The sequence below is a fragment of the Lampris incognitus genome, chromosome 13 (assembly GCF_029633865.1).
Source record: "Lampris incognitus isolate fLamInc1 chromosome 13, fLamInc1.hap2, whole genome shotgun sequence".
Lineage (NCBI taxonomy): Eukaryota > Metazoa > Chordata > Actinopteri > Lampriformes > Lampridae > Lampris > Lampris incognitus.
In genome coordinates, this window is record NC_079223.1 from 16088956 (window position 1) to 16100293 (window position 11338).

General features: G+C 46.7%; 1 protein-coding gene across 1 annotated transcript in view; it reads right to left on the reverse strand.

Moving 5' to 3' along the window:
* Positions 1–11338, reverse strand: part of camkmt (calmodulin-lysine N-methyltransferase) — a 57237-nt gene that overhangs the window by 32930 nt on the left and 12969 nt on the right. The window contains exons 2-3 of the mRNA XM_056292286.1: positions 7979–8042; positions 212–278 (exon numbers count right to left, since the gene is read on the reverse strand). Coding sequence (XP_056148261.1) covers positions 212–278; positions 7979–8042 — 131 coding nt within the window. The remainder of the gene's footprint in view (positions 1–211; positions 279–7978; positions 8043–11338) is intronic.

The following is an 11338-nucleotide window of genomic DNA, read 5'->3' on the forward strand; positions in this document are numbered from 1 at the left end:
AGAGTTACTTTTTCATCCCAAACATGATGTGAGCTCTCGTCTCATCAAGTCTGAGAATTATAAGCAAGAACGGAAGTCCAAGCCCGTCTCTAAATGTGAACATCACCCTGAAGTGCGGCACGCAGTCTGCAGCTCACATCTGTCCGCGGGGCCATAGATCAGAACATTATGCATGGCGTATTCATTTCGGTTATTAAGATCGTTATCTCACCTGCTGGAGACAAGCGTGGCTCCAAACTTCCCAGATTGTCTGTTCTTTTCAATCACTCCTCCAACATCTGGTGTGCAACAGTTAAGGATGGGCCCTTGGTTGACGTTAAACAAAGACTACAGTAGAGGAAAACACACATTATTGCAACCAGATGTACTTTCTCATGTGCTCTTACTGAGCAACATCCCTTGACTGTGAGTTGCACTTACACAGCCATTAATCCAACCTGGAAGCAAAGTCCAACCCCAAGTCCTTTACTGTCGGCCACTGGACAGATACACTGGGGTTGTCACTGGGGGAGCTATAACATAGGCTGTATAACACAGCCTACGTTATCGGTTTATAACCCCCTTGAAAGATGGCTATGATTGGTTGAGCATGAATACTGTCGTCACACAGAAGAGACGGAGAGACCCTCCGTCTCTAACCCCTAACCCCTAACCCTGACCCATGCTGCCTTCCCTTCTGACGCTGACGGCTAACGTTAGCTACCTCCTCCGTTGCTTCTGCATGACGACAGTATTCGTACTCAACCAATCATAGCACAGACAGACGAATATTAATGAGCTCTTTCAAGGGGGTTATAAACCTATAACACGGCCTATGTTATACCTGCATTGGGGGTCAAGTGCCTTGCTCAGTGGTACTTGCATGATAGCTGTTGGGGAGTTACGAGTAATAGTATCAGCAACGGCCAACAATCACGCCCCCACCCTTCTCGCCACTCATCTCTATCTCTATCTGATCAATCTGTTATCAGTGGGATAGAACAAAAAACATCACCCGGCTATGAGGCGTCTAAAGCTGCAAATGAGAAGACCGTTGTTTTTGTTTAACTAACTGGCACCTATGTTAACGCCGGTAACTCCCATCGCTGTTTGAGGACCCAAAGCACTGGAAGTCATGGTCGAAATGAAACTCTCACCATGCAGCGTTGTCGCGTTACCATATCTGAAATGCTTAGCACAAAAAAATAAAAAAAATTTTTTAACCTGTGTTAAAACACACCAAACACTACCACATAGACAGCTGTGTTAGCTGTCCATGTGGTAGTGTTTGGTGCTGAAGGGTTTTCCGGGATTGGTCTGCAATGTCTGCAGCAGCTCTACAACAACTACACCTCTTATACTTGCCGCTACCTGCCATAGAGTGTATACTTCTGGTACACAAGATAATATAGTGTAATATAGTGGGAGTATATAGCATTGTATAGGGGCATGATGGGTTGTGGAGTTGTGGTATGGTACATGGTATAGTGTATGACCAGTACAGTATATAAGCAATATGGTATAATATATGGACATAGGTTTTTGGTTATTCAACCATAGTAAAACTCAGTATAGTAGAAACATATACCTGTTGTGTGCACCCGCTGGCCTCCCATGTCCTGTTGTTCCAAAAGTGTCAAAATGGAGACCTTTTTACCAGTAGTAGTACCGCTGAAATGATTAGCTGGTTACTCGATTAGTCAGTCGACAAAATGTTAATCGATTATGATTCTGGTGATCGATTAATCGTTTTTAGACACTTATCAAGTAAAGATGTCAAACATTTGCAGGTTACAGCTTCACAAATACTAAGATTTGTTTGCATTTCTCAGTTCATGTCATAATAAAATTAATACTTTTGGGGGGTTTTTTTAGGCTGCCGGTCAGACTAAGTAAACTGTTGTAAGACGCCACGTTGGGCTCCGCGAACTTTTAATGGTCATCCGTCATCAATTCTGATATCTTATAGACTGATCAATTCATCGAAACGGTAATCGATAGATAATAGATAATGAAAATGAACGTTGGCTGTAGCCCTAAACCACAGCTTTGACACGCGTCCTGTAAAAAACCATACATTAAAATTTTTTTAAAAAGGTTTGTAGAATGGTGTGTATGACGGACGGAGAGGACACACACACACACACCATGTCACCCTATCCTTGTGGGGACCCCTCACTGACTACATTCATTCCCTGGCCCTTAACCCCAACCTCACCCTCATAACTACATGCCTAACCTTACCCTTGACCCTAACCTTAACCTAATCCTAATTCTAACCTCAACCCTAAACCCAAGTCCTAACCCTAAAATGGATCATTTTCCTCATGGGGACCCATAAAATACCCCACCCCACCCCACCCCACCCCCCACACACACACCTGGTCACTTGCCCCATATACACACATACACACAGCATATACACTCACCGGCCACTTTATTAGGCACACCTGTCCAACTGCTCGTTAACGCAAATTTCTAATCAGCCAATCACATGGCAGCAACTCAATGCATTTAGGCATGTAGACATGGTCAAGACGATCTGCTGCAGTTCAAACCGAGCATCAGAATGGGGAAGAAAGGTGATTTAAGTGACTTTGAACGTGGCATGGTTGTTGGTGCCAGATGGGCTGGTCTGAGTATTTCAGAAACTGCTGATCTACTGGGATTTTCACGCACAACCATCTCTAGGGTTTACAGAGAATGGTCCGAAAAAGAGAAAATATCCAGTGAGCGGCAGTTCTGTGTGCGAAATGCCTTGTTGATGCCAGAGGTCAGAGGAGAATGGCCAGACTGGTTGGAGCTGATAGAAAGGCAACAGTAACTCAAATAACCACTCATTACAACCGAGGTATGCAGAAGAGCATCTCTGAACGCACAACACATCGAACCTTGAGGCAGATGGGCCACAGCAGCAGAAGACCACACCGGGTGCCACTCCTGTAAGCTAAGAACAGGAAACTGAGGCTACAATTCGCACAGGCTCACCAAAATTGGACAATAGAAGATTGGAAAAACGTTGCCTGGTCTGATGAGTCTCGATTTCTGCTGCAACATTCAGATGGTAGGGTCAGAATTTGGCGTCAACAACATGAAAGCATGGATCCATCCTGCCTTGTATCAATGGTTCAGGCTGGTGGTGGTGGTGTAATGGTGTGGGGGATATTTTCTTGGCACACTTTGGGCCCCTTAGTACCAATTGAGCATCGTGTCAACGCCACAGCCTACCTGAGTATTGTGGCTGACCATGTCCATCCCTTTATGACCACAGTGTTCCCATCTTCTGATGGCTACTTCCAGCAGGATAAAGCACCATGTCATAAAGCTCGAATCATCTCAGACTTGTTTCTTGAACATGACAATGAGTTCACTGTACTCAAATGGCCTCCACAGTCACCAGATCTCAATCCAATAGAGCACCTTTGGGATGTGGTGGACCGGGAGATTCGCATCATGGATGTGCAGCCGACAAATCTGCAGCAACTGCGTGATGCTATCATGTCAATATGGACCAAACTCTCTGAGGAATGTTTCCAGTACCTTGTTGAATCTATGCCACGAAGGATTAAGGCAGTTCTGAAGGCAAAAGGGGGTCCAACCCAGTACTAGCAAGGTGTACCTAATAAAGTGGCCAGTGAGTGTATATGTGTGTGTACGGGGCAAGTGACCAGAGATGATCTCACGGAACAGCAAGCCAGCTAGCAGATGAGGATCACAGCAGCCTCTAGCTGGATCAATGGGAAGGCTTTTAACCATGATGCGCACACACACACACACACACACACACACACACACACACACACACACACACACAGAGGCAGGGCGATTGATGTCAAGTTGTCTATTAATACACTGCCTAGTGGAGTTGCAAAGCAATTCAATTAGGATTTCCTTGTCTTTAAAGCCCGCAAAGAGCTGAGACAAATCCAATCGACAGAGGGTGAAGGAGAGGGGGGAGGGGGAGGGCGAGAGAGAGAGTGAGGAGTGATAAATTGATAGATGGATAAGATAGCTGGACAGCCAATCCAAGATCAAAAAGGACTTCCACACAGGTATTCACACACACACACACACAAACAGATCGCCAGCTAGCCAAACTAACATTTTTTTATATATATAAAAAATAATAATTAAAAATAAATATAAAAAGATGTATTCGCCGACGCTGGACACCTGTACACCAGTGTGTTGGTACATAGGGATGACAGAGCAAACACCAGAGCAGCTTACTGTAATCTCATCAGCAGCACACCACTAGGGGAGAGGTCACACACACACACACACACACACACACACACACACACACACACACACACACACACACACACACACACAGTCTCAAAAAGAGACAGACAGTAGACAGGGAGGGGGACAAGGAGAGATGGTGATTATGGGAGAGTTATTGAGCATTAAAGATGAGGAATATTTGCCCCCGTCACTTTTAGGAGACAAGTAGCGGCCATTGACATGCATCAATCATCCTTAATGGAACATTTCCATTGATTTTCAGTATGACTATTCAAGGTCAGAGGACATAAGAGGGCCCATCTTTTGTCAGTGGTAAATATGTGTGAGTGTGTGTGTGTGTGTGTGTGTGTGTGTGTGTGTGTGTGTGTGTGTGTTCAGTGCCTGTGAACAAAGTAAAAGAAAAAAAATTCAAGGAAGGAGAGAAAAATAGTTTTCAGATACAAGATATAGTAACTAAAATTAGACCGTTTAACAATTCTGTTTCTGTATATCGTCTCGTCCATTTCACCAGGAGAAACTCCCCACGTATCACAGCCCGCTATCTCCGCCTGTTATTACGCCGGCCCCACAATAAGGCCACGAGAGACAAAGGCTGGCCATTAGTGCCCGACCAACAGCAATGGGAACACGCTTCCTCCACGGAAGGAAACGCCTCGGGTCCAATACAGCGTGTGAATGAGCCGCGGCGGTGGAGGCCTGAGGACGCTGCCTGTATTTCTTAGCTCTCTCTCTCTCTCTCTCTCTCTCTCTCTCTCTCTCTCTCTCTCTCTCTCTCTCTCTCTCTTTCTTCTCTTTCTTCTCTCTGTCTGTTCCATCCATTCTCCCCGATCTCGGTCTCAATTGTGTTTGCTTGAGGAAACAAAGCGGCCAGTCCGTGACGTGTTGAATGTGTGTGTGTGATACACGAGACGCATGAAGTTATTGTTCGTCTGTCGGCCTCATTGTGATTGGTGCAGGGGCACGGAGGCAAGCTGAAACAAAGATCTGGCAAGCACGGCTAAATATGGAAAGGACACAATGGTCAAAGTGGGAAGAACTGTGTATCTTTCCTGCGTTTGTGAACTGACTGCATGGTCAGAGCTCCTTCTCATGTCTCGCTGCTGGTCGAGGGAGTTGGGGGGGGGGGCGGATCAGGACAGGTGGGCGGAGAGGAGAAGAAGGAGAGAGAGAGAAAAATGAAGATGAGGAGATTCCTTTCTCCCCAATTGCATCCAGCCAATTACCCCACTCGTCCGAGCCGTCCCGGTCGCTGCTCCAGCCCACTCTGCCGATCTGGGGAGGAATGCAGACTACCACATGCCCCCTCCCATACATGTGGAGTCGCCAGCCGCTTCTTTTCACCTGACAGTGAGGAGTTTCGCCAGGGGGACATAGCGCGTGGGAGGATCCCGCCGTTCCCCCCCAGTTCCCCTCCCCCCTGAACAGGTGCCCCAACCAACCAGAGGAGGCGCTAGTGCAGCGACCAGGACACATCCACATCCGGCTTCCCACCTGCAGACACGGCCAATTGGGTCTGTAGGGACACCCGACCAAGCCGGAGGTAACACAGGGATTCAAACTGGCGATCCCCATGATGGTAGGCAACAGAATAGACCACTACACTACCCGAACACCCCAGAAGATGGGCGGTTAAAGACTGAAAAGGACAAACAAAGGTGACAGACACCAGGTGACCACTTGCTGAGAACGAATGTTCTGGCTCAAAAAATTAGCCCTAAAAACACAATTATTATTCCAAACCTTCAATCTTGACCAAAAATAAAAATAACAACACCTTTTAAAACAACCTTTGATTGCCTTGGTGATTAAAACAAGAAAATATTTTAGTGGAATTGACACAATCCTACCCTTAATACAGGATGAAGTCCCTAACTACTTTTCACACGATCAAAACTGTTCCACTATCTGTCTGGCTTTGTGGGCAGGTAGGACTGGTAGGTGTACAAATGAATGTTGCGTTTGGGCATTTAACTGTGTTTGGGTACCGCATTAGCAGCTTTTACCTGCAGAAAAATAGACTTAGAGGACTTATATCTGTACAGTCCAGCCCAAATCCACATTTCAAGTCTGTAACACTGGTCAGGGTTACCCCCAAATCTCCTTTCCTTTTGTTTGGGGGGGGGGGTTCCCCCCTTTTTCCTCCCCAATTGTATCCGGCCAATTACCCCACTCTTCCAAGCCATCCCGGTCGCTGCTCCAGCCCCCCTGCCGATCTGGGGCGGGCTGCAGACTACCACATGTCTCCTCTGATACATGTGGAGTTGCCAGCTGCTGCTTTTCACCTGACAGTGAGGAGTTTCGCCAGGGGGGGCGTAGCGCATGGGAGGATCAGGCTATCCCCCCCCCAATTTCTCCCTCCTCCCTGAACAGGTGCCTCGACCAACCAGAGGAGGCGCTAGTGCAGCGACCAGGACACATGCCCAAACCTGCCTTCCCACCCACAGGCATGGCCAATTGTGTCTGTAGGGATGCCCGACCAAGCCGGAGGTAACACGGGGATTCGAACCAGCGACCCCTGTGTTGGTAGGCAATGGAATAGACCGCTACGCTACCCGGACGCCCGCATATCTCCTTTCCGGACAGTGCATGGAAGAATCACCCCATTGGGGGTACTGAAATGTCCAAAAACAGTGTTTCTGCTGAGGAAAGAACTGTTTTATTCTGTGATTTAAGTGGCGGAGATTAAAGATGTCCTTTTAACTGTCTTGCCCTTTGCGTTCTCTATTCTTTTCACGACTTTTCTCTTCATTTCCATTCTCTTGCTTTAAATTGCAGTTCCATTACTGAAACGCAATTAAAGTTTGAGTGTGAAACAATGAGATATATGATGTGGGTTTTTTTTTTGTTAATCCTTAGATGCAGTTATTGCAGAATTGGTAGCAACAGCATGTTGCATGCAGCAACACCTCTGCAATAGGTGTTGCTGCATGAGTACTGCAACACTCCTGCATGTTTTTTTTGGGGGGGGGGGATTTCCCCCCCTTTTTCTCCCCAATTGCATCCAGTCAATTACCCCACTCTTCCAAGTTGTCCCGGTTGCTGCTCCACCCCCTCTGCCGATCCGGGGAGGGCTGCAGACTACCACATGCCTCCTCCGATACATGCGGAGTCACCAGCCGCTTCTTTCCATCTGACAGTGAGAGCTTCACCAGGGGGACATAGCGGATGGGAGGATCCCGCTATTCCCCCCAGTTCCCCCTCCTCCCTGAACAGGTGCCCCAACCAACCAGAGGAGGCGCTAGTGCAGCGACCACGACACATACCCACATCCGGCTCCCCACCCACAGACACGGCGAGTTGTGTCTGTAGGGACGCCCGACCAAGCCGGAGGTAACACGGGGATTCGAAACTAAGATCCCTGTGTTGGTAGGCAACGGAATAGACCGCTATGCCACTCGGACGCTCCTGCACATTTTTAAAGTAAAACCAAATACAACCATCGGACCAGGGATGCTGTATGTGCATGTCAGCTTAGTCACAGGTTTGCTGAACCCGATAGCTAGAGATGCATCAGAAGTTCATGCACAGTGGGCACACTGTAAATTGTCATCTTAATAACGTACACATTTGTGTTTTCAAAATACATTCGCTCATTAAAACCTTCAAAAAAAATGTGGGGAGGGGAGAGGCGGTGTGCACCTCATTCTCACAAAAAGGATAAAGAAATACCTATAATTTACATTGAATGTGAGCAATTAATAGTGAGACGGGGGAAAGGAGCCAAGGGAGAGAGAGGGGGATGAAAGGATACTCTGAATGGCCTTCTCATTCCCATCTGATAGCAGAACTTCCTTCACGTCAGCACAAATGGCAACCTGAGACCGAGAGAGACAGGCGGAGGGAGCGCAAGATAGGGAGCGAGAGAGCAACAGAGAAAGAGAGAGAGAGAGAGCGGGAGAGAGAGAGAGAAATTAAATACAACCTAGAACAAAAAGAACAAAATCAGAAGCACCCCTAGATGGAGCAAACATCTCGACCGCCCCAGCCCCCAATCTCTCTCTCTCTCTTGCACATACCAATACCCATACGCACACACACACATGCACACACAACCACACAGAGAGATACACAATAACGACAAAACCCCTATCTACAAAGCTTGACACTTTGCAGCCCCTCTCCCTCTGTCTTTCTCCGTCTCTGTCGCTCACTCTCCTCTCTGCCATTTCCCTCTCTCTCTCTCTTTCTCTCTCCTTTCCCCCCATTTTTATGTCTGCATTATTTTAATCATTCAATCAAATCAGTCAATACTTTTATCATTGCAGCTAGCGGTGGGGGCTGCTATCTTGCTATCGCTCTGTTCAGTAATTGCATTGTGACAGGGGATGATGGCAAGCGCAGAGCCTTTTCATTTGGCGCTGGGTGTTTATCGGGCTGAGCCATCACTCTCCGCACCGCTGTCACTCTGCACTCAGCTCGCCGGGCCTGCCTGATGCCCTTCATATAACTTTGCAGAGCAGACAGAGAGAGAGAGAGAGAGAGAGAGAGAGAGAGAGAGAGAGAGAGAGAGAGAGAGAGAGAGAGAGAGAGAGAGAGAGAGAGAGAGAGAGAGAGAGAGAGAGAGAGAGAGAGAGAGAGAGAGAGAGAGAGAGAGAGGGAGGGAGGGAGAGGGAGATGAATAAGTGGAGAGAATGTATTGTGCTGCACTATGTCCTGTGTCTGTCTGCCAGGGAGATATGTGCTTTGCTATAACCTAATCTTTTCACATTCTCTTTTCATTGCAGATTTTTTTATATTCTTTATCGATGAATGCGTCTCAGGCTGTCAACGTGTGTTAAGGACTGGGAGTGTGTGTATCTGTGTGCGGGGGCCAGCAGCATATGTACACACATGTGAGGCTGAGTATTGCATTTGCCACACATAGATCCTGAGTAGGCGGAGTCAGTTCAGGGTCTGATATATGCAGTATATGAAGCGTATGTAAATTTGGAAAGTAACACTCCCAGTCACCCATACATACCTCTCTCTTGCTTGCTCGCACACGCACGCACGCACGCACGCACGCACGCACGCACGCACACACACACACACACACACACACACACACACACACACACACACACACAAAGCCCTCCAGCCCTCTGCAGCCTTCTGTGTGTGAGAGGGTCAATGAGTGCTATGTCCCACCAGCTGCTCAAACGACGGGGGCACCCCCCCCCCACCTCCCCCAAGGTTCAACCTGAGCAGCCAGCTGGAAGATCAGGAGCCCAAACTGGCAGCCAGTCAGTGCCCCCCAGCCCCACCCTTACCCTCATCCCCAACTAACCAATTCTTTACTTAATCTCAACAAACCTCAGTCAGATTATCCAACTCTGTAATTCGTCTTGGTGATTCCTTACGAAACCGCACATGTTAAATCTGTACGCACTATTATATAAGGTCATTCGTATATGGCCATTCTTCAGTGTGACCATGGGAATGACCTGGGACATGCTTAGGTAGCGGGTATAGCTTGGGGGGGGGTTATGTAAATACTACAAGTGCATAACATGTAATTTTCTCAGGTATTCCGCAGGGTTCCATTCTTGGTCCTTTATTGTTCTGCCTGTACATGCTGCCGCTTGGGAACATTACCTGTGATCATGGAGTGAATTTCCGTTTTTATGCTGATTATACTCAGTTATATTTATCTGTAGTGCCAGATGGCCCCAATGCTCTCAATCCCTTGATGAATTGTCTGTCTAGTATTAAACAATGGATGAGTGAAAACTTTCTCAAATTGAACGAAGACAAGGCAGAAATTCTCATTATAGGCACTAATGCACAGAGAGAAATGATATCAAGTAGAATGGGAAGTCTGGCTGCAAGAGTAAGACTGTACTAAAAAAACCTGGGTTTCATCATTGACTCTGAGTTGGATTTTAAATCACATATCAGCAATGTTACAAAGGGTGCCTTTTTTCACCTAAAAATATTGCTAGAATTAGACTGTACCTCCCCCTGGAAGACGCCAAAAAGGTGACGCATGCTTTTATCTCTTCGCGTCTAGAATATTGCAATGCACTTCTTACTGGTTTACCAAAAAAAGTATCGATAGGCTACAACTAGTACAGAACGCGGCAGCAAGGAGTCGTAACAAAAACCAGGATGAGAGATCACATTACCCCAGTTTTAGCATCTTTACACTGGCTTCCTGTAGCATTGAGGATTGATTTTAAAATTATTTTACTTGTATTTAAAGCTCTACATGGTTTAGCACCCTCATACCTATCTGACTGCTTATCTGAGTATGTTCCGAGCCGCTCTCTTAGATCCTCTGGTGCTGGCCTGCTCAATGTCCCTAGAATGAACTACAAAAAGTATGGTGAAATAGCTTTTTTTTAATGCACCGACGGCTTGGAATAGACTCCCCCAACAAATAAGAGAATCAACGCCCATACATAGTTTAAAAATGAGCTCAAGACCCCATTTCTACGCCCTTACTTTTAATTAATTTCACTTTATATTTCTTTTACTCTTATTTTTTATCTTGTACTGTTGTTTTATTTCTTGCCTTGTTTTATGTTTTTTGCCTAGGTCTGTGTTTTATTGCTTTCAATTTATTTTATCTGTATTATTATTGTTGAGTTTTATTGTTTCCCTTGTGATGTAATGTAAAGCACCTTGAGCTGCATTTTTATGTATGAAAGGCGCTATACAAATAAAGTTTATTATTATTATTATTATTATTATAATGTTCTACTGGTTATTGATACTTGAACACAACTGCTGTCAGCTCATTCGTAGTGCTAGAAATGTTTTCCATGGGTGTCCGGATAACATGGCGGTCTATTCCGTTGCCTACCAACACGTTTCGAATCCCCGTGTTACTTTCGGCTTTGTCAGGCATCCCTACAGACACAATTGGCCATGTTTGCGGGTGGGAAGCCGGATGTGGGTATGTGTCCTGGTCGCTGGACTAGTGCCTTCTCTGGTCGATCGGGGCACCTGTTCGGGGGGGGGGGGGATAGCGTGGTCCACCAACGCGCTACATCCCCCTGGCGAAACTCCTCATGTATATGGTGGTCTGCAGCCCTCCCCCGATTGGCAGAGGGGGTGGAGCAATGACCAGGATGGCTCCGAAGAATGGGGTAACTGGCCGGATACAATTGGGGAGAAAAAAATCCAGAAA